Here is a 24,954-nt window from a genome sequence, read left to right as displayed (position 1 = left end):
CTTGGCCAACCCAATCCCTTCTTAATTTTAAGTGTTCAAGATCAGAAAGGTGAGTCTCTTGTAAAAATGCTATATGAGCTGCATCCTTTTTGAGCGAGGAGAGAACCTTGCGTCTTTTAATTACATTGTTAAGCCCCTTAACATTCCACGTGATAATCTTAGTTACACTCATTGATATTGGGCTAGTTTATGCAATATGCACACTACGTCTGTAACCGTGACTGATAGCCTACTTATTAAAACGCATAGCAGTAAAGATTGAATACATGTCGCTAAGATCACACACAACGCATCAGTGGCGGGATGACCCTCTGCAGAGATATGATCAACATTAACGTTAAGCAAGCGACAAGAGGTGGTGCTGTCAAACAAAAAACGGCCGTACTTGAACAGCGGCCCATGTAACAATACCCCAACTGGGGTCAGAAACAGACAAATGGAAAGAGTTATTAACAAAAATAAACTTTTAAGAAAGTAAAAATAAAACACCCAAAGGGTAGCACAGCAGTCCGCGACACCGAAAGAGGTCATCACTACGGAGAGGGAAAAAGGACTAAACAAAAACTCTCCATGCAGCCCCCGCGCCCATACAAAGGCTACCCTGCCCGTTTTCTAAATACATTATCATTGGCTAGTTAGTTGAAAATAAAATGAAAAAGGCAGTAAAAGATAGTTGCAACGTGTCCAAAACTAATAATGCCTACCTACATGTACAAGGATATAGCAAGCCCCAGTGCATGCCAGGCTCACCGGTAACATGTTACTCCAAAGAACCGTCCACAAACGTTTGTGCCTCATATGCATTTTCAAATGTATGCTCGGACCCTCTGTAGTTGACGACGAGCCTGGCAGGATACCGCATCACGAACCTTATCTTCTTATCCAGAAGTTTTTGGCAGACATCATTGAAGGAGCGACGTTTCTCTCGAACAGCCAGGGACAGATCTTGAGCGATGTAGATAGGGGAACCCGCATATTCCAGATTCTGCACCTTCTTCGCCGCCGACAGAATTTTCATCTTGTCCCGCGAGTTGTGAAGCTTGATAATCACTGGAGGAGGACGGTTACCCTTTGGTCCGAAGCTCCGGTGGGCTCGGTCGATTTTAATGCGACCCTTCGCAGTGGAAAGACCAAGGGCTGTTGGTAGCCAGGACTCAAAGAACTGAATAGAGTTGTTGCCTTCGGCATTCTCCTTAAAATTGAGGATTCTTATGTTGTCCCGTCGGCTCCGGTTTTCCCCCTCGTCCAGTCTTTGAGCCATACCCGCACTACACTTCTCCATCTCCTTGAGCCGTTGTTCCATGGTGGCCAATTGGTCCTCCACATTGGAGACCCGCTGTTCTGCCTCGCCGATACGTTTGGACTGATCATCTAGGCGGCTCGTAATTTTGTCTAGGGTGTCAGAGAACTTGGATAGTTTCTGTTCCATAACCTCACCAATATTCTTGGAGACTTCTCTTATAATAGCAGAAATGTCCAATGCACTCGCATCAGTCATGGTGCTAGCATTAGCTAATGGCGGCGCCACAGCTAGTATCGAAGCATGGTCAGAGATTTTCGGCTGAGTCTGTCTCTGCTTCGATGGTTTTTCTTTCTGTGATTGTCCGCTTGACTTCATTGTCGTGAGTTACACCGGGGCTGCGAAATTTGGGCAAGAAAACAGCACAATGGCTAAATAATTTGCAATAAATGTTACATGGGCACGGGAGCTCTGCGAAAACACAGCCTTCAGCCAACCATCGTCACGTGACCCCCTCAAATTGTATTCTTTGTGCACTGCAACTTTCTCTGTGCAAATAAGACACGTCGGGATGCCCCTGTGTTCAACAAAGAAATATTGCACTTCCCACTTTTCCTGAAATTGTCTGTGCTCATCACCAACCTTTCTCTTCACTGCAGGCTTAGAAAAAGACATTTTTGGGGCTGTGTAATATATATTTCCACTTGGTGTCACTGTCGCGTTGAAGTTTCAGTGTTTAGCCGATACGTCTTTTCCGCTTCTTTTTCTGTCCCACTGAGCAGCAATTTCCGCGGCCGCCTCCGCTTCTGAGCCCGCGGCCGATGTCCCGCCCCCGAGAGCAATATACCCCACCGTGATTGGTAGGTTCGTTCAGCTCTGCACACAACACTGAAAAGTGCCATTCGTATCAAACTCGCGGGCCGCATTAACATTAAACTTTCATATTGAGGTGGGGGCCGCAAACTATCGTCTTGAGGGCCGCAGTGGGCCCGCGGGCCGCGAGTTTGAGACCCCTGATCTAGGGGGACAGTCATTTTGACCAAAAGGAGTCTGTCCTTAGAGGTGGAAAAGATTAATAAAGGGACATCAGGTCGCATAGCATATTTATGTTCATCCATATATGGAAAGAAAGTAGCCTTTGTATCCGTATAAGCACCAGCAGTTTTTGACCCTCTCTTTTTTCCTGAACTTTCCAAGTAGCTGCTGTCCTTATTAGACTATGAGCTGATTGTGGGAGGGGATATGAACGCAGTGTGTGACCTTAGTTTAGATAGATCCACCTTAGAATCGGAGGATGAAACCCTCTTTATTTGTCACATGCATGCACACAGCAGAGCACACACAGTGAAATTAGTCCTCTGCATTTAACCCATCCTAGTACTAGGAGCAGTGGGCAGCTATCGTGCAGCGCCCGGGGAGTCCTTGTCGGTTTCCCACACCCAGCGGGGGGCATCAGCTGCTCTCAACGTCATGATATAGAATATTAACCTATTTGATATGTGGCACCTTCAGAACCAGGACATTAGAGACTATACATGCTTTTCCGCGTATCATAAATCACATTGCAGAATCGACTACTTTCTGCTCTCTTCGAGTCTGAAAAAGGGCGCAGATCTCATACAGGTGCTGCCGGCGACACTATCCGACCATAACCTGCTGTTGATGACGATAGATTTTAGTCACAGGTTCAATAAAACACCTAGATGGCGCTTTACTACGACGCTTCTGCAGGATGAGGTATTTGTAGCACAATTTAGGAAAAGAATTACAGAATTCGTAGCCAATAATGTAGGCACAGTAGAGGATGCCTCATATGGATGGCCACCAAGGGCTGTATTAGAGACTTTATATCCTCTTATGCATCTCATCTCAAAAAAGAGAGGAGCCGCAGGATCTGCGAGTTAGAAAGGAAGTGTCATATACTTGAGAAGCGGTTAAAGGGTAAATACGCTAAATCGGGGGAAAAAGAACTGAGGGGAGTCAGAGTGGAGCTCAGTGACCTGTTGAGGAGGCGAGCGGAATTCATCATGCACAGAGTCAGGCAGAGCTATTATTTTAACGGAAGCAAACCAAGCAGGTTATTGGCACTGAAGCTTAAGCAAAGTGAATCCAGAGCATCAATCAATACCATCAAAATGGCTAATAATAAATGTACATCCGACCCAAAAGAGATAAATGTCGCGTTCCACTCTTTTTACAGGGAGTTGTCCAAATCAACGCGTAATTTTGATTCAGAGAAATGTAAGCAATTCCTGAGTAGACTGGATTTGCCCACGTTAGGGGAGCAGGAAGCGACAGATCCGGGTCGTTCCATATCCTTAAAGGAACTGGAGACTGCGCTCAGGATGACAAATAAAGGGAAATCGCTGGGTCCAGACGGCATACCGCCAGAGCTCTTACTACACTTCTGGGATATTTTGGGGCCAGTTTTGTTGGGGTCGATCCAATCAGCGGTTGAAAAGGGCTCTTTCCGTACTCACACCAACGCTGCCCTGGTTTCGCTAATCCTTAAACAAGGGAAAGACAAAACTGATTGCTCCAATTACAGACCGATTTCGTTAATTGACTCCGACAAGAAGCTGTATTCTAAGGTACTGGCGTTACGTTTGGAGGGATATATGGACAAACTAATCCATAAGGATCAGACTGGCTTCATGAAAGAGCGCCTAGCAGCGGACAATATACGACGCCTAATACATGTAATTCATGAAACTCAACAATTACAGACTCCATGCGCGATTCTGTCACTTGACGCCGAAAAGGCCTTTGACAGGCTCGAGTGGCAGTATCTGTGGGCGGTCCTGGAGAGATTTGGCCTAGGGAGAGGGTTTGTCGACATGATTCGTGTTTTATATGTTAACCCCACTGCCATGGTGTCCACGAACGACTTACAATCGAGCCCCTTTCCCATTTTTCGTGGGACCCGACAGGGATGTGGCCGCTCGCCAAGTTTATTTATTCTCTTGTTAGAACCGCTAGCCCAACATCTGAGGGAGACCCAGGTCATTGCTCCTATTCGGACTAAAACCTCGTTGCATGCCATATCGGCCTTCGCTGATGACGTACTTATCTACTTATCGGATATTGAAGTCAATACCCTCTCTGTTAGCCACTTTTGAAGAGTTCAGGATGTTATCCTGCTATAAGATCAACTGGGCGAAGTCAGCTCTGAAGCCCCTGAATGAACCCGCAAAAGCGGTAGTTTTGCCCATACTTGGGCATCCAGATTCAGCCTTCACTGCATAACATAGTAAAAACGAATTATGAGAACATATTTAAAGAGGTGGAACGTGACATAGCTGTATGGACTAAATTACCAGCTTCACTGCAAACAAGGATTGCCTCCGTCAAAATGAACGTGTTGCCTCGCCTTAACTTTGTTAGCATGATGATTCCGCTCCCTCCTCCGGCGGGATATTGGAAGAGAGTTGACTCCCTGTTACCAAAATATATCTGGAATAGTGGGCATCCCCAAATTAAACTCTCCCTACAGCGATCAAAGCAAGAGGGTGGGCTGGCCTTCCCAAATTTTATGAGCTACCATCAGGCCTTTCAGCTACGCTCACTTAAGACATGGCTTGACCGCTCCTCCCAGGTAGCCTGGAGAGATGTAGAAAATGCACTAGTGTTTCTATACAAACTCGAAGGGGCCTTATTTTCTGGACTAACTATCAACCAATGCATGTTACACTTTGGGCCTGTCATTACAAACTCTATAAGAAATGTCAAGGTGATTGAGAAGAGTCTGGGGGGGAATTGGAAATGGCATCTGAGTACTCCACTGTGGGGGAACAAGACTATTATCTCAGGGAATAAGCCGTTTGGGTCAGCATCATGGGAGTGTATAATCTCAGAGATGTATTTGACCCAGGGGGTATGCTTAGCTTCCAGACATTGTGTTCTCGTTTTAATCTACCAACAACATCTCACTTTCTATACCTCCAACTATGGTCGGCCCTTCGCTCCTATGGTGTGCGGATGAACTCTAAGCTGCAGACGCACCCTGTAGTGGAATGGCTATTCACAACGAACACTAGAGGACTCGTATCAGTTGTGTATTTACGACTTCAAACGCACACACAGAAGGAGCTACCCCTGGCTGAGACATGATCTAGAGACTTGGCTGTTGCGGAGGACATAAACTGGGAAAATGTCTGGGGGGAACACATTTCACGCATCCAAGAACCCCAACCACCAGTTGATTCACTATAAGTTGTGTCAGAAGGCCTATCTGACACCACGTTTGAGATTTCATATGAAGCTGTCAACCAACCCGAACTGTGACTTGTGCTCCTTGAACACACCAGGAACATTTAAGCATGTGGTATGGGACTGCCCAGAGGTTTATGGCTTTTGGAGGAAGGTAACAGTGACTTTATCTAATATGATTGACAAACCTGTACCTCTGGAGCCGACTCTCCTCCTGCTCAGTGACGATTCATATTTGGGGCTGAACGAGAAACAACGCAAGATTTGGTTGGCTGGGTTGACAGCTGCCAAAAAACTGATAGTATAACGCTGGTTACCCCCTCACAAACTGTATGCTAGAAAATGGCTGGAATACTTTCAGGATGTGGTCATGCTAGAACTGTCTACAGCACGGGTGAACAAAGCCAAAAGTTCTACACTGGACTCATGGAAGAGAGCCACTTCGGCTATAGCGAGCCTGCTCAGTTCAGAATAAAGGCACCCAGAAGAATTATAAGACACTAAAAAGAGAGGGACGGGGGGAGGGAGGAGGGATGCTGCCAGGGGAAGGGAGGGAGGGGTATGTTAAAAATGTTTGTATTATTCAATCTTGTCATGTCAGATTATAATTTCAATAAAACAGTTGTTCACAAAAAAAAAAGATGACAGAGAATGTGTTTGGTTGGAAGAAATACTCAGAACTTATACTTAAGTAAAAGCAATAGTAGCTATATACTCATGTACCAAATTCTAAAGTACTCAAAAGCGTCATATTTCGAATATGTTATGTTATATCACAGATTTATAATAAGTGATGCAATTATGTGTCCATCATTTTAATTGTGTAGCCTTTGAACTATAGAGTTCTCCTACAGTAAATTTCCTACACTGAACAAAAGCGGAAAGTGGAGTTGTTCAATTTACAAATGTGCAGTTAATATATGAGACACAATTTATTCATCTTTCCATCTAAACATCAATCAATCATGTAGAACCATTTTAATCTTGACTGATGTACATTCTATAAGTCTCAGTCATGTTAAGAAATAAGAAAAAAGTTCTGTTTATCTCTGTAACTCCACTGAGCACATATGTCAGCAGCTTGCTCTGCAGCCGATTATACAACTCCTAATTTTTATTGGCAAATATGTTATTCACAAATCTAAATTGTCGACTCAAACCCCTACTTTAATCGTTTTGTAATTGAACTTGAACAATGTGGCACTTTAATGGAAAGCATGAAAAGCAGAGAAAAAGGCATAGACATTTAACATTTGATATGATTTCTTAAAGGATGAATTTTTGACTCCATGGTGCGTAAAACGTTTATGTTATTGTTTTCTATGGCAATTGTGTTAAAGCTTTTTGTCATAAACAAAGGAGTAAACTGGTACTGTTCTGAAGAGCTCTCTACAAGGTAAAAGTTGGGCTATAAAATATGTATTTATTGAAACACCAGATGGTATATAGCCAACATTATGTGAACAGCCCTGTTTTTTATTTAATAGCTTGACCACACTGAGAAGCTAGAGGGCTTTTAATTTAAAAAGGGGTACAGGAAGTGAAAAAAACATTATCAGGTCAGACAGGAGCAGATCAGAATACAAGGAGGCTTCAAAGTACAGAAAACTGACCAAATGTGAAACATGTAGTTTAAACAAATCAGTCATGTTGGTTACGGCTGTATGTAATTCCCTGTTTGTTTTCCCTCTAGTTTCTCTGCCCAGGTGTGCTGCGTTGCTGCAACGCGGTTCAGATGAGGTGCACCTGGAGGAGGAAGAGGTTAAAAGCTCCAGTACAAGAGAGAGGCCTCTGTGGGGACTGCTGTTGCTCAGGGGGGGGGGTGTGCAGCTATGTTAGTATGTTAAACACCCAATCACAGCTTGACTGGGACTGGGACAAAGGTATCAGCATCAGGAATTGAATTGAACCACGAAAGAAGACAAAACTAAACGGGGGAGGGGGGCATAGGCCCGTCTGTGTGGGAGGTGACTTAAAAGAGGAACAAGAAAAAACAAGTTTGAATTTACAGCGGTGAAGAGCAGGCCTCCAGGGCGAGAGAGAGAGAGAGGGATTAGTGTGTGTGTGTGAGTGTGAGTGTGTGTGTGTGTGTGTGTGTGTGTGTGTGTGTGTGTGTGTGTGTGTGTGTGTGAGCGAGAGAGAGAGAGAGAGAGAGAGAGAGGGAAAGACAGAGAGAGAGTTTACTTTTGTAACTCGGCCTCCGACGTCCAGAGGCTGTCCCGGGGGGGAACACATTTTGAGTTCATTCTTAGAAAGACAGAGTGGTAGTGAGTGTGCCCGGTTTGAAGAATGACCAACAGACATGCAGCTGCAGGGAAGGATGGACAACTGTCAGGAGATGGGACTCAATCTGATCCTGGGGGGGAGGTTCTGGACAAGGACGGAGGGAAAGTGGGACTGGGGAAGAAGGTGACCCTTCTGCGGGGAATCTCCATCATCATCGGCATCATCATCGGAGCGGGGATCTTCATCTCCCCAAAGGGCATCCTGAAGCACTCGGGCAGTATAGGAATGTCCCTGGTAGTGTGGATCGGCTGCGGGGTGCTGTCCCTCTTTGGTGAGTAGCTTCAGGTGGATGGGAGGAGGAACAGATGTCTTTGAGAACAGCTACGATGAGTTGGTAGAGAATGAATGAAGAAAATGATTAAAAGAAGTCCAAGAATGTGACACAACCAAACGTTTTCTCCAGAAGTTCCTCTTCCCAGGAATGTCCTAGAGCTTACCCACCAAGTACTTACCAAAAGCTCAGGATAAGATGTATAGTATGATCTGTGTCCTATTATTTCTGAACAACAAAGTTAATCTTGGGGCCAAGAGCAAAGTAACCTTACAGCTGTCACATGTTGGGAGCAGGGATGTGGATCCAGCACTGAGGCAGCCGGGTGCACACTTGGCAGGGAAAGAGGAAGGACAACTATGACCTCAGAGAAGGATCGTTAAACAAATACAGACATGCACACAGTCATTCATGTTTGTTTATTATATAAATACTTCCCCTTTTTATTAGTCTCATACAGATAATCCAATCACAAACAGGTGCTTCCTTATTGTAACATGTGGACCAGTGGTTACTAAGTACATGTACTCAATATATGTATTTAATTACATTTTGGAGGTACTTTCCTTGAGCATTTTTAATTTGTATTCAATGCTACTCTATAGTCCTCCTACAAACATTTTGGCAACAGATTTTTAACTTTTTTCTAACTACAATTATTTGACAACATTTTTACTTTCACAAGTTTATATTATTAAAAATAAACAGCCAATACACTATAATGTAGCATACTAGATGGAGATACCTTGCAGTATAACATGTTTAAATGTTTAATCCTTTATAGGCTACACAATTAAAATGATGGACACATAAATGCATCACTTATTATAAATCAGTGATATAACATAACATATTGTAAAAATGACCCTTTGGATACTGAGTACTTAAGTTCTGAGTACTTCTTCCAACCAAACACATTCTCTGTCATCTTGAAATGTATTTAAGATGCAACATTTGCCATCTCTCCCTCTGCCTCCACCTATATATTATTTAATCAGCACTCCTCAATATTCTATTTAAAAAATATACGCGGGAAGGATGATGTTGGGACCTAGAACTTACTAGAAAACATTTGAAACACACATGAATGACCCATGATTGATAGTAAAAACCGAACGCAACATACAGTATGTGTGATTAGAATATCCTGGATAAACCCTCCCACCCCCTCCATGCAGAGCTAGTGAAGATGAGGAGTACGTTCAGCCACAGACTAACCCACCTCGGCACAGCACTAAGCACCTGGGAAACTCCTTTGTGCCTGTAGCCATCAGGCTGCACAACAAGGGGTTAACCATGTGACTCACTGACAATAACCCAGACTGCACATCAAGCCTGCACTCTTGCACAATAAGTTTGACCTGCACTCTCTTTCTGAATTCATACATTTGTATATTTTTAACAATACTCTCGTTACTTATCTGTATATATTTTGTTTAGTTTTTAGATTTTAGAATTTTAAATTTTTTAATTTAAATGTGTGAACCTGCACTGTCTTTCCTCTCTGTTGCTGCTTAAACATTCAAATTTCCCCACAGGGATTAATAAAGGTACATCTTATCTTATAATTTTTTTTACATTCCCATACCTGCCTCCCCAGTTTTGTACTGGTTGTCTTTGTTCCACATTCTTGCCAAACCGTGACAATTGTGCTGGGGACCCGTACTATACATTTCTAACATAAAACGTTGGGGGTTCACACTGGTTCTACCTGCCAGGGTCACACTGGTTCTACCCAGGTAGACTGAGGAACTGTTGACAAAATGTTGATGCTAAACTTATCGGTAAAATGTTCAATGACAACATTTTTTTTTAACAAGCTATACTCTCTTTCAATACATTATGTGCTGATTCAGCATTTTTGAATATGTTATGATTGTGTTTGGGCACTCACAGCACTTAAGGCTAGGTTAAGGCTAGAGGAACATCATGGTGTAGTTTAGCACATAACAAGTCAGCAGTGTTTTCAGGCTAGAAGCACTACGCATTACATTTAACTGAGACCAAAATCTTTCACTAACTTCACCATTGGCTTTGTTGCTTAATCCAACCACAGAGAGTCTCTCTTCAGGCTTCCTCCACACTCACCTGCTCCCTGTGACTCTGGTGTGGATCACAAAGAGTATGTAGCATCTTGATTAAATTAAAAACCTGGGAAAACATTATAAAAATATAGGACTGAAGTAATGCCAGGCACATTTGTGTTTGCCAGAAAATATGGTTGCAGGATCCTTAAATCCTTTAGTTTCTGCACAGTAATGAAATGTCCAAGCAACATTATCCTCAAATACCCTTCCTTAACCCCTTTCCCGCTTTCCTTAACTCGTCCTCCCTTAACTTATAATAGAAATATGTCTACCTACATCTGTTTTTCTGAGTAATGGGGGCTCCCACAGTCATATATCTGGCTGATCATGGGGCCCAGGGAAGGACTACATAGATGTGGCTGAGACCCTTTAACCCACCTTCTTGTTGGAAAGCCAGAGATAACCCTTCACCTCTGTCCCTGCAGGGGCCCTGTCCTACGCTGAACTGGGGACCTGTATAAAAAAGTCTGGTGGACACTACACATACATACTGGAAGCCTTTGGACCTCAGATGGCTTTCATCAGGCTATGGGCTGAGCTCATTGCTATCAGGTAATGTATGCCCACTTATCGCTAGTTCACTGAACCTAGCCATACAACTGCATTCATCAATAATTCATATCAACATTAGGTCTGAGCAGTATGTGTAATGTAAAAGAGATTTATTGTAATGATGTCTCCACTCACAATGAGTACCTAATACTGCAGCAGTTATGGAGCTTCTTATTTAGATCAGGGTTTTAGCTTTAGGGCCCAAAACTTCACTCTTTGGGTTCACTCTCTGCGCTCAGTCTGGTTTCCAGCAGCAAGGGTCATTGTAACTGTTTATAATACCTACCATGATAATCATAGCAAAAGTATAATACTCTGAAACCAGGTTAGTTTCTGAGATGGTGATCAAGAAAACCATTACAACCCAAAGGGAAGATGTTCACCCAGAAATCCATCATGATGCACCAGACTTGGAGGAGCTACTGGCAGGTACAGCTGCAGTAGGTGCTTGGAACCACATGTTGAATGTTTGTTCAAACCAACAATGTTTGGGTTAGCATGGATTCTGCAAAAGTATCAAGTATTTTCATGGAGTGCCCGCCTGTTTCCAAACCCCATGTGGCTCATGGGGTTCCAAACCGAAGGTTCATCGATAAAGTTATAACATCATTGCGGCATTTACTAGATTGCAAGGTCTTTTAACTAGGGCTGGGCAAGCTAGCGTATTATTATGGCGTTAACGCATTCATGAATTAATGCTGACAATTATTTTATTGCGCGTTCACAGTTATAATTATTATTATTTTGAAAGTCTGTTGCTCTGAACACACATTCAGAATCACCATGGGTCACAGGTGGGGTGGGATGTTGATCAGTATTGGATTAGGATGGTCGTCATCACTCGTCTCAACCAATGAGATAATTTGGGGTGGGACTAAGACAGCTGCAGTGCTCATATGAACCGGAACAGAATGAAGTGGCGGGGACAGAAACAAGGAAAAAGGTACCGAACTCTGATATGTAATTTTTAAACCTCTGCCAGATAGCGGAGCTGACAGAACCAGAGTTATTTGTATCCACTACAGAGTGGAATTTTCTTATCATTGGACTCCGTAACTTGTTTTTCTATAACAAACTACATAAAGCGTTAATGCCTTGGCAGTGGCAAATGGCTTTGGTTTTATAAGTCATTTGATTGCATTTGTTAATGTTTAAGTTGAGATTTTAACAGCTATTGTGTAAAGGGAATACTGCTGTGTGTTTGCAAACCAAATGTTTTTGCCCTTTTGTTCATATAGCAGTACTTTTAATAATAATGAAAACGTGCACAATACACTACTGTTGAATTAATTATTAAACAACTTTTTGCATAACAATGTTTTGCGATTAATCACAATTACAAATTGTAATCATCGCCCAGCACTAGTTTTAACAGTGCTTTGAGGGAAGAGAAACCCTGAGATTCCGTAATGGAAGGGTCTGCATAATGAGCTGTGTCGGGCCATGCTATGTTACAGTTTTGGTAAACAATGTCCAGAATGTCCAGAGATACTTTTCAACCAGAGCTGAACATGGCTGAACAAAGTGTATGCACGCAGGCAATGAAAGCTCTGTGACCTCCGAAGGGGAGGTACTGAGAGAGTTCAGAGCTGTGTGGTGAGAAACTCTCTGTGTATGTACACAGCCAAGGCGAGTAGTAAAAACAGTCTAGTGGCTATCCTAAGCTGCTCAATTTTCTGCCAGCCTCTGGCTAATGGGACTCAATGAAAGCATGGGAAATGAACAGAGGTGGGAACCGCAAATGAAAACAAGAGCGAGGGAGACACACAGATTTCCCTGGCTTCAGCAGCTCAGTGCTGCTGAAGGAAATGAAGAGGGAAACACTGATGAACTATAAGATGAGCCCGCGGCAACAGCAGCCTTTAGCTGCCCATCAGATACTACACACACACACACACACACACACACACACACACACACACACACACACACACACACACACACACACACACACACACACACACACACACACACACACGTGCTGAATAAGTACATAACACCTGCTACAACAGATCTGACTTGGAGATATATGAGGGGCTTGAGCGGGTTATAGGCTGAGGTCTTCAGTCATGGTGGAAACTGGGTGGAACACATTATGCCAGAACATTTATCAATACTCATTGTTGTTTTAAGAAGATAGTGGGCTTATATTTCCGTTATGTAATTATTCGTTTGTAGTTGTTATGTACAGATTTCTCTCCCTTCTGAAAATAATTTATGATTGACTTTTAAGTTTTTTCATTGACCTCAAACACTAGAAAATACTGGAACATGTCCACTGGAGCTTGCTCTTTATTGCTCTTCATCGAAATGAAGCTAAACTGTCTTCATATTCTAAGTAAGAACATAACATAAAGCTCTGGAAAAAAGTCTCAATCTCTACATGTATGGCAGCCATTCCAGTGTCATTCCAACACAGACAAATGTTGTCAGTAGTTTATAGAATACAATAAAACACATACAGTGGGGCAAAGAAGTATTTAGTCAGCCACCAATTGTGCAAGTTCTCCCATTTAAAAAGATGAAAGAGGCCTGTAATTTTCATCATAGGTATACCTCAACTATGAGAGACAGAATGAGAAAAAGAAAATCCAGGAAATCACATTGTAGGATTTTTTATGAATTAATTGGTAAATTCCTCGGTAAAATAAGTATTTGGTCACCTACAAACAAGCAAGATTTCTGGCTCTCACAGACCTGTAACTTCTTCTTTAAGAGGCTCCTCTGTCCTCCACTCGTTACCTGTATTAATGGCACCTTTTTGAACTCGTTATCAGTATAAAAGACACCTGTCCACAACCTCAAACAGTCATACTCCAAACTCCACTATGGCCAAGACCAAAGAGCTGTCAAAGGAGACCAGAGACAAAATTGTAGACCTGCACCAGGCTGGGAAAACTGAATCTGCAATAGGTAAGCAGCTTGGTGTGAAGAAATCAACTGTGGGAGCAATTATTAGAAAATGGAAGACATACAAGACCACTGCTAATCTCCCTCCATCTGGGGCTCCACGCAAGATCTCACCCTGTGGGGTCAAAATGATCACAAGAACGGTGAGCAAAAATCCCAGAACCACACGGGGGGACCTAGTGAATGACCTGCAGAGAGCTGGGACCAAAGTAACAGCGGCATCCATCAGTAACACACTACGCCGCCAGGGACTTAAATCCTGCAGTTCCAGACGTGTCCCCCTGGTAAGCCAGTACATGTCCAGGCCTGTCTGAAGTTTGCTAGAGGGCATTTGGATGATCCAGAAGAGGATTGGGAGAATGTCATATGGTCAGATGAAACCAAAATAGAACTTTTTGGTAAAAACTCAACTCGTGGTGTTTGGAGGAGAAAGAATGCAGAGTTGCATCCAAAGAACACCATACCTACTGTGAAGCATGGGGGTGGAAACATCATGCTTTGGGGCTGTTTTTCTGCAAAGGGACCAGGACGACTGATCCGTGTAAAGGAAAGAATGAATGAGGCCATGTATCATGAGATTTTGAGTGAAAACCTCCTTCCATCAGCAAGGGCACTGAAGATGAAGCGTAGCTGGGTCTTTCAGCATGACAATGATCCCAAACACACCGCCAGGGCAACGAAGGAGTGGCTTCGTAAGAAGCATTTCAAGGTCCTGGAGTGGCCTAGCCAGTCTCCAGATCTCAACCCCATAGAAAATCTTTGGAGGGAGTTGAAAGTCCGTGTTGCCCAGCGACAGCCCCAAAACATCACTGCTTTAGAGGAGATCTGCATGGAGGAATGGGCCAAAATACCAGCAACAGTGTGAAAACCTTGTGAAGACTTACAGAAAACGTTTGACCTCTGCCATTGCCAACAAAGGGTATATAACAAAGTATTGAGATGAACTTTTGTTATTGACCAAATACTTATTTTCCACAATAATTTGAAAATAAATTCTTTAAAAATCCTACAATGTGATTTCCTGGATTTATTTTTCTCATTCTGTCTCTCATAGTTGGGGTATACCTATGATAAAAATTACAGGCCTCTCTCATCTTTTTAAATGGGAGAACTTGCACAATTGGTGGCTGACTAAATACTTTTTTGCCCCACTGTACCTATAATTAGTAAAAACCAGAGAAACATGTAATTCTGCGGTGATCTCTTAATCTTTAGTACAAGAAAAACATGAATCCATGTCCAAGGGGCAATAGAACTACATATCAAAACCCGCTCAGAGGAATTTTCTAATCCATCTACAATGTTGCTGAAACAAATACGAGACAGTGAACCTATAGTGGCCGTATAAATAATAAGAGCAGAGGAAGATCCAGTGACTTGATGGTAATGCATATAACGTAGGTGTGAGGACAGGATGGCTCAAACAAAGCCAGAATACCACAGTTAAATGTGTAGTTTCTTTAACTGCAGACGTATGTAAGCAAGTTAGCTAACATACGATATGATACAATATCAAATAATTGATTGTACCCGTAGGGAAATTAGTTTTGGACTCAGTTCGACAAAAGATAAAACATCTTGATTACTGCAGTGCACGATAAAAGCCAATGACTTATGTACTTGTACACAGTTTGCACAAACACATAAATACAAACAACCTACTGGGAATGGCGACCTATTGCACCCCCCTCATGGCGGACATTTAAAGCACACATTACATGTGTTTTTTTACAAGCTGAAGGGACTCTGGCAGGAAGGAGAGTTTGTGAGCCTGCTTTGAGGAACCCTGAACCTCCCACCAGAAGGTAGGAGCTGGAGCTGTGGTGGAGGATGTGTATGGCGTCAGATCAGTCTCATAATACACAAAAGCACATAGAAGGATTCACACTTGTATTTCAGGATCCACACAAATGTATTTCAATGCAAACACAAATGTGTTCCCTTTCACATACATGTAAATCAAATCCAAATACAGAAAAAAGTTTTACATGTGTATTTTTGATCCACACATATTTGTTTAACATTTCAAACCGCTGAACCTGCATACACAAACCGCTCTCTGTGCATGGATCGCTGTGCATTCGTGTGTGGTTTTTTTGAGACTCCCCCGATCCGTACTTGTACTGTTTTCCATCTATAGCCAATCAGATGTCTCCTCTATTCTAAGCCAATCTCATGAGCGCGCCCCCACGAGGGTATTATTTCTTGCGCTCAATAAGCATTTTGTGCTGTCTGGAGCTGAAAGGTCAACTTTAACATTGCGTCTAGCACAAGTGTAAAGGCCGATATATGGTTCAACGTCGACGCAACGCAAGGTACCTTACGGACCCGTTGCGTCGTTGCGGGCCCTCCTTGCGGCGTTGCGTGCACCACCCAAAAATGGTAACCTTGGGTCGAGGCGACGCAGCCGTAAGGGCTGTGATTGGTCCGCTAAAACGACAAACGTCATTTCCGTCATTTCGCTTTTCCCGGTTTTCAATTCCTACAATCCACAAAGACCGCTATTTAAACAAAAAGCTAGAATGGACCAAGCAGAAGAACGTCTGGTAAACAAATACAACGAGCGACGACAATAGATGTCAAAAGAATCTTGGTCAGTCTTTACAAAAAACATTGTTTCCTACCGTTGTGGCGATGAATTGCGTCACGTAAACCCGATGCAGAACTATAAATGTTCACGGCTGCGTCCAGGTGTCTATGTGGTCGTTGCGTTACGTCGACATTGAACCATAAATCGACCTTAAGTGATAAATGTCTCTGCGTCAGGCCTGGCGCCAGCATAAACTGACTGAGGGGGCTATTGATTCTTTTTTTTTCTTCAGAAAATAAAGTAATTTTATGTACCCTTGCAAAAAGGCTGAACAATTAGAACATACGGTTTCAAAACTTGAAACATTTATTAACCAAATCAGAAAAAAATAAATCACAGAAACCTAGAACAGCACAGTGCTAAATACAGTATTGAACAATCAACGTCAATGTAAATGCGTCAAAGCGGCAGAGAGCAGAATTCCTACAGTTAAGTGGGACATGAGGTGCTCTCAGAGTGTGGGCGATCAAGAAAAGAAAGCGAGGGGCGCAGCTAAGAGAAAGAGTGCGAGTTTACAGAGCAGATGAATAGAAACAGAACGACACAAGTAAAAGAACAAGTAATAGTTATTTGTCCTTTTATTTTCTAAGTTAACGACAGTTTCAAGAAAAATTAAGGCCCCTTAGAATTGGGGAAGTAATTATTTATAATTATTTAATAATTGTGACATATTTTGTACTTTTTGATGGATGTATGAGGATCAAACCTGAGGGGGCAAAGAATTCAGCTGAGGGGGCTTTGCCCCCTTGTGGCGCCAGTCCGCTCTGCGTGAACGATTAAATATGTTTTATGAATTCTTGTGACGTTAGCGATGTGTTAGCATGGAAGTAATATGGGTGGCAAGTTAGCTATATAATGCTAATAGGACCTTAACCGGTTAATCTTATTCAACCTCAGCTCTAAATGTTCAATTGCACTCTATCATTAAACACAATGGAAAATATTTTTGAATAATAATTTGAGCAGGAAACTTTGGATTCATTCTTTCTAAGCTCTCCCTAAAAAAGAAAACAAGAGAATGAAAGAAGTTAAAGACATGTATGGCTAATGTTAGCTATTTAAGGCAGGGCTGGACTGGCATCTGAAAAGGGCCCGGGCACTTTTGATCACCCAAGGGCCAAGCGCCATTTTCATATATATATATATATACACAGAGAGAGAGAGAGAGAGAGAGAGGCCTATATACGATGTCTGGAAGCATATACTAAAGAAGATTGTATGTTTGTGCAGTTTCAACAATTGAAATGAAGTGCATCAGCCTACATTAAAGAGCCCACATGAAAAAATTCACTACTCACAAAAACCTTCTTCTTGGGGGAGATGGTCACCGTGTCAAAATGTCCGTTTCATGAAGTGTTTGACAAAGAAACGCTGCTAGAGATGTGTTTTTTATGGTTTATTGAAATATATACTATATACACAATTAGAAGTAAGACTTATGGTGTGAGAGAGAGAGAGAGAGAGAGAGAGAGAGAGAGAGAGAGAGAGAGAGAGACAGAGAGAGAGAGAGAGAGAGAGAGAGAGATGCAAAGACAGGCAAAGGAAAGAAAGAGAACTGCAATTGGTGCTCTGATGATACCCTGAGGGAGACAGAAAGCAGAGGCGAGGTCAGATATGCTAGATCCATTGCGTACTCCATTTGAAATACAATAAGCTAATATAGAAAACTAGTAAACCCACAAAGGAAAAAGGAGAAAATGGGAACTCCATATCAGGTTAAGGCAAATCTTCAAATAATGTATTTGGCCCTTCATTCATCATTTTATGACATTGACTTGCTGTTGCATTTTCTGCAGTAAAACCCCCATACAGTGTATATGGTTATTATTGACAAAAACAGAGTAGTGCTCACAACATTTATGCATGTTGGAGCTGTGGCTGTGAATAAACATGAATGATTTTATTTAGCACACTGTAGAGGGCTGTTTGTTATTGAGATGTGTAACACTTACAGATGCTTGTGAAATCCACACCACTCGGAACACACCAACTGGAACATCCCTTAGGAAAAGGGCAGCCTTAAAGAGAAATGTTTGGACAAACATTAACATGAGTGATACTAATAGCAGTATAACAGGAATAATGACCAAAAGAAATAGTTACACAACAGTCTTATACATACCGCTTAAGACACTGCTGAATGGCCCTCTGATGATCCTCAAGAACAAACACAGCTAGGCAACTGAAACTGAAGATCATGAACTGGACCAACTGTGAGCAGCAAGGGCATTCTGAGGGGAGAGTAAAACAATTATCAGATTATTTTAGATCAACTATTTTAATAATATATATTATTTTATTATAAATCTTACCTTACAAAAGCATTTTCTTCATCAATTCACTTTTCTCTGCAACTCTGTCAATCACTGAATCAGTGTCAAGCGACACAAGGACATCCTTCTCAGTGGCCATCAGCATGAAGGCTTCCAGTTTACTGGTAGACAGACTGTTCCTCAGTCTGTTTTTGATGTAGCGGAGAGTTGAAAAAGAGCGCTCACAGGCTACCTGAGTTACTGACAGGGTTAGTAAAAATTTGTATGCCAACCCAAGAAGGGGGTATGCGCGAGTCAACATGTTGAACCTGAGAAGGATTTTGTAGCAGCACACAGGGCACTCTTTGCAAGAAACACATGTTTTGCTTCTTATGTCCAGCTCTTCTTGTTCATCGGATGGAATCTCCTCAACTGTTCTGGCTGAGTATTCATCTAAGGGTGATTGTACCAGCCTGTCCCATTGCTGTGCCAAGTTTCTTAACTCAACTTGTAGATTGGCTACTGTTGCTGCGCTGTTATGAACAACTAGGCATTTGCTGAGCTCTGTGAGTGCAGATTCAGGGAGAGTGCTGGTGTGGATCAGGTGGAAGTTTTTCGGGTGTAGAAGAGATAAATCTGCATACATCGTTCCATGGGTCAAGAACCTTCTGTGTAGGGCCTCAATGGTTGTATCCAAAATCTGATTATGGACATTGACCTCGTAAGCCTTCTCCGAGTCACTAAGGCTTTCATCTTGGGCCATCTCACCTGGTAAGACCTTCTTGCGTCTCATCCTTTTCTGGGGCAGTGCGGCCTCCATTTCCAAATCTAGCTCCTCTAGCTTCTCCAACTGTTCATTTGCCCAGTGCACAAAAGTGTCAGCTGCATCTTTCACAGCAGAAAAATCTCTGGCAATCTTTTTCATGGCATCTTGGGCTGTGGTGACCATTCTGTGTGCAGAGAGGATGTCCATTCCCTCTGTCTGTATGTATTTGGAGAGGGGTGAGGTGAGCTCAAATATTCGGAGAAACAACTGAGCTGTTAGCACTGTTTCATAGCGCAGCAAACCGTCTCGGTATCCTCTGGCTTTGTTTCGCGCATTTGATGGAAGTGTCTTGAGATCCATTATGCCAGCGAGTGTGGACACCACTTCAACAAAAAGGCTGTCATCGGGTCTTTGAAAGTTTCCAAAAACCTTCTTCAGGGCATCGTGTTTGGCCCACCATCTTGTCTGTCCAATTGGGGAAATTCGTTTGTGCCTCTTGTCCTGGCTCTGCTTCTCCCACACACTCCCTCGTGTGTATGACTCCCTAATGAACACACCAATGTCATTTAGCAGCTCAAAAAGTGAACCACTTTCAATGACAGATTGTGTGGTGTCGCACAACACGAGGTTCAAGACATGAGCATAGCACCACACATGTTGATGCGCTGGGTATGAAGAAGCCATTAATGCTGAGAAGCCTCTGTATTTGCCCTGCATATTAGAGGCTCCATCGGTTGAGTTGCCGATGCACAGGCCCATGTCCACTTTCAGACGCTGAAGAACTTCGGTCAGCAGAGTCACAAATGACTGTCCAGTTGTTGAGCTGCATGGTACGACAGCAACAAGCCTTTAGTGGACAGTGTCTGTGACATATCTCAATATCACAGAGCACTGTTCTTTTCCAGAGACATCTTGGGTGGTGTCAAGCTGCACAGAAAACATCCCAGCTTTTGTGATGTCTGCGGAAATCTTCTCCTCTCCAGAAGGAAAATATTACAAAAATACAATTTGTATAAAATCACAGTTGCACAAGACACGACAAGCAGTAGAGTAGAAATAAGATATGTGTTGGATTTGAGAAAGTGAAAGGGGGGATGCCATAACTAACACGCACTAGCAATTACAAGACACAGCACATGTCGTCCTTGTGACAGCTGACAGCTCAAGACAAATGGAAGATTTCTATAAGCTGTCAAAACAATACAAGAAAGGTGTACGAAAATAAATCGGTACATATTTGTGACTGATTTGAGAGAGTGGGGGCGACACATTTAGTCTTAGTTTCAGGCAATAAATGGGAAAAACGCCGAAGCAGTGAATAGCTAATCTGCCTAGCTAGCTAGGGTATTTCTAGACGGGACGGCACTAGCATAACTTAAAACACATCACATGACCTTGTAACAGCTCGACAAATGGAAGATTTATATATGCTGGCGCAACATTACAACAGAAGTGCATGAAAATATATCAAATGGGTACATGTTTGTGACTGATTTGATAAAGTCAGGATGACAACTTGGTCTCGGTTTCAGGCACTAAATGGGAAACGAAACGCCGAAGCGGTGAATAGCTACACTGCATTGGCTAGCTAGCGGGTGTGTTGAGCTGAATTCTAACCTCAATCTCTCCCTGCTGGGTCACGTCTCGTGACTCTCGTCTCTCCGTTTCCTCCTCCTCTGGTTCCCCGGCTCGAACCACCATCTCCTCCGCCTCCTCCTCCTCTACATTCTCCACCACCTGTGCGCTCGTTGTCGTTGTACCGGCGGCCCCACCGCCCGAACCCGAGGTTGAGCTGCCTCGTTCCCCATCATCTCCCACGGCCCCAGCAGCAGCCCCACTACCCGAACCTGAAGTCGAGCTTGTGCTTTTGAATAAGTCGGTGATTTTTGCACATTTTGCTGCGTCGTCTTTAAGTTTTTGCTTTCTCTTTTCCATTCGCTTCTCATGGCCACTCTTTTGTTTCTCCATCTCGCGACCTCTCTATCCTCCACCATTCGCTTACAAAATTTGAGGTGATGACTTGGGTCAAGTAAGGGCCTCTAGGGAGGGGCGGGCCTTCGAGAACCAAGGAATTTCATTGGACTAGCCAAATGTGCCTCAAGAGAAGCATCCAATGGGCCACGATGTGTCATGTTTTTACCGTCGCAATCAATAAAAAATATAATATATATAATGTATGTTTTGTTTCCGGCCCTGGGAAGGCCCAAAACGTTGGAGGGCCTGGCGGGATTTGCCCGGTACGCCAGATAGCCAGTCCAGCCCTGATTTAAGGTAATAATCCTAGGTATTCTATTAACATTATATGGCTAACTTGCCAGCAAACACTAGCATCACATGCCACCCATATTACTTCCATGCTAACAGTAACACATCACTAACGTCACAAGAACTCATACCTAAAACCTATTGAATCATTCACGCAGAGACAATTATCACTTACACTTGTGCTTGTGTCAGCTCCGGACAGCGCAAAATGTGTATATGAACTGCTACGTCACGAACGCAAGAAATCATACACTGTTGAGGCACGCTCATGTGATTGGCTTAGAATGGAGGAGACATCTGATTGGCTATAGATATAAAAGATTACAAGTACGAATCGGGTGACGGTCAGGGGAGTCTCAAAAAACCCACACACGAATGTACAGTGATCCGTGCACAGAGAGCGGTTTGTGTATGCAGGTTCAGCGGTTTGAAATGTTAAACAAATATGTGTGGATCAAAAATGCATATGTAAAACTTTTTTCTGTATTTGGATTTGATTTACATGTATGTGAAAGGGAACACATCTGTGTGGATCCTGAATACAAGTGTGAATCCTTCTGTGTGCTTTTGTGTATTATGAGACTGATCTGACCCCATAGATGTGGGGGGCTCAGATGTGATATTTGAGACTTTCTAGTGAGTCTAGACTTTCCAATCAGTCTGTATGATTTCAGCTGCACTGTGAGGGGACCACAGGCTGGGACCTGTGTGGTAAAACGAAAGCATGAATTCCTGCTCTGCTCCGTAGGCAGATGTAAACTCTCCGGTGTGGGAGCTGACCTTAGATGTGGATACATTGTGGATAGTGTTGTGTTCTTTGAATTTTTCTACGTGGCAAGGAGTCCAAACAAATTAGTAAGGTTATAATAAAGTTGATTTATTTCTACTGCCTTTTGATACCTTCCAGATCCCTGACATATGACATCACACAATATGTATACTCTTTGGAGAAGAGGGCAGTCCATTTTTGACAAGATATATGTGTATGTTTGAGTGTGGTGCCAGTAGGTTTCTGGATGGAGCACAGGCAGAGCCCTCGCCTCTTGGCTTCACGAGTTCCGGGTGTCCATCATATCATCTAATCCTTCTCTACTCCATCATATCTTTCCTGTCACGTGCAGTACCCAGGTGCCTGACACCACTACCTCCTTCTGTCCCTCTCTTGGGCCTCTCTGCCCGCTCCCACAATGTGGAATGTTCCGTTGATGTTCACTGTGAATAAAGTAGCAGAATGCAGGTCCTTTCTTATGTTTAGCTCACTATTAACTCTGTCTTGAAGCTCACTTCTCTTCATAGTTTGAAACCCTCTCTGGTAGCATTTATACATAAACATGTCTTTATGAGCAAGCAATACAAATTCAATAATATCCTTCAATAATTATCAGCTAAGTTCACCCACTGCCTTTGGGTCCCACACCATCAGTCTCCTCTACATTTAGCTGGTTAAAGACCATTGCACAAATCTCTGTGTTTCAGAATAGTATGCTGACGGTCGTAGTATGTGCATAATTAACGTTATGTCACGTAATGGGACAAGCAAAGGCATACCTATACCAAACACTGATCTTTTTACTAATCGTAAGTACATCGTTTTGGCGCCAACACCGTAACTGAAAGTGACACAAAGCTTTAACTGTGGCCTACTGGTGGTTGCAGATTGCCCCATCCGAAGCATTAGAGTTTTAGGGAAACACAAAGGACCAACATTTACTGTAAATAACTTTTGGGCAGAAAGCTGGGTACTCACAAAACCTCCAGACATCCACATTTTCATTAGGGCCAGACCACAAATGTGCCAAAGACCTTACGGTGTCCTACAGACGAAGTGATTATGTTTCAGCTGGCAACAAGTTATTGAACCCTAACTGATGCAGTGAATTGCTTCTCATTTGTTAAACAGTCATGTGGAAAGACATATCCTGTTGTCATGGAAAAGATGTTAATCTGTTTCAGAAGGCTCAAATTATTGGCATGCATCAAGCAGAGAAAACATCTAAGGAGATTGCTGAAACTACTAAAATGGGGTTAAGAACTGTCCAACGCATTATTAACAACTGGAAGGACAGCGGGGAAACATCTTCTTCCAGGAAGGAATGTGATCGGAAAAAAAACTTGAATGATCGTGATCGGCGATCACTTAAACGTTTGGTGAAATCAAATGGTAGAAAAACAACAGTAGAACTCATGGCTATGTTTAATAGTTAAAGTAATAGCATTTCCACATGTACAATGCGAAGGGAACTCAAGGGATCTGGATTAAACAGTTGTGTAGCCGTAAGAAAACCACTTGTCAGTGAGGCTAATCAGAAAAAACGGCTTCAATTTGCTAGGGAGCAAAAAGATTGGACTCTGGAGCAATGGAAGAAGGTCATGTGGTCTGATGAGTTCAGATTCACCCTGTTCCAGAGTGATGGGCGCATCAGGGTAAAAAGAAGGGCGGCTGAAGTGATGCACCCATCATGCATAGTGCCTACTGTACAAGCCTGTGGGGGCAGTGCTATGATCTGGGGTTGCTGCAGTGGGTCTGGTCTAGGTTCATCAACGTGCCCAAAGAATGAGGTCAGCTGACTACCTGAATATACTGAAGGACCAGGTTATTCCATCAATGGATTTTATCTTCCCTGATGGCACGGGCATGTTCCAAGATGACAATGCCAGGATCCATCGGGCTGAAATTGTGAAAGAGTGGTTCAGGGAGCATGAGACATCCTTTTCACACATGGATTGGCCCCCACAGAGTCCAGACCTGAACCCGATTGAGAATCTTTGGGATGTGCTGGAGAAGACTTTGCGCAGTGGTCTGAATCTCCCGTCATCAATACAAAATCTTGGCGAAAAATTAATGCAAGACAGAAATAAATGTTGTGACATTGCAGAAGCTTGTGGAAATGAGGCCACAGCGAATGCATGCCGTAATCAAAGATAAAGAAGGTCCAACAAATATTAGAGTGTGTGACCTTTTTTTTGGCCCGGCAGTGTATAACAAATTGGCTTTTGTGAATGACTATTCTTTGTGTATCATCCCTATGAGCGAACAATTTCAATCTACGTGTGTGTGTGTGTGTGTGTGTGTGTGTGTGTGTGTGTGTGTGTGTGTGTGTGTGTGTGTGTGTGTGTGGTGTTTGGTGTGTGTGTGTCTTCCAGGCCTGCAGCAATGGCGGTCATCTCTCTGGCGTTTGGTCAGTACATCCTGGAGCCTCTGTTCATGCCCTGTGGTGTCCCCCCAATGGCTGTCAAACTGGCCACCGCCATCGGCATTAGTATGTATACCTAGACTAGCATTACATACAAACATCATCATAACAACTTGACTTGTTGTAGAGTCTGTGCAGACCAAGAAGAAAATACCAGTCAAACATGTGCATTTATGATTGTACGAAACACTTCCATTTCTGTGGCAGACAGTAACAGTCACTCTGTCTTTTTTTTTAGACACCCTAATTGCAAAGAAGTTACAAGAGTCACAAAAATTTACAAAATAATATATTTTCGAGTGAGACATTTAAATTGACAAACACTGGTTTAT

The 24,954-nt window shown here is 42.9% G+C and overlaps 1 protein-coding gene across 1 annotated transcript in view; it reads left to right on the top strand.

Moving 5' to 3' along the window:
- Nucleotides 1–7,476: 7,476 nt before the first annotated feature.
- slc7a11 (solute carrier family 7 member 11) overlaps nt 7,477–24,954 on the top strand; it is a 35,519-nt gene continuing 18,041 nt past the window's right edge. The window contains exons 1-3 of the mRNA XM_063876410.1: nt 7,477–8,006; nt 10,519–10,645; nt 24,573–24,688. Of these exons, the coding sequence (XP_063732480.1) occupies nt 7,739–8,006; nt 10,519–10,645; nt 24,573–24,688 (511 nt within the window). The 5' untranslated portion in view covers nt 7,477–7,738. The remainder of the gene's footprint in view (nt 8,007–10,518; nt 10,646–24,572; nt 24,689–24,954) is intronic.

The sequence above is a fragment of the Eleginops maclovinus genome, chromosome 23, assembly GCF_036324505.1.
Source record: "Eleginops maclovinus isolate JMC-PN-2008 ecotype Puerto Natales chromosome 23, JC_Emac_rtc_rv5, whole genome shotgun sequence".
Lineage (NCBI taxonomy): Eukaryota > Metazoa > Chordata > Actinopteri > Perciformes > Eleginopidae > Eleginops > Eleginops maclovinus.
The sequence above is the reverse complement of the archived record's forward strand: the minus strand, read 5'-3'. Positions and strand labels throughout refer to the sequence as shown.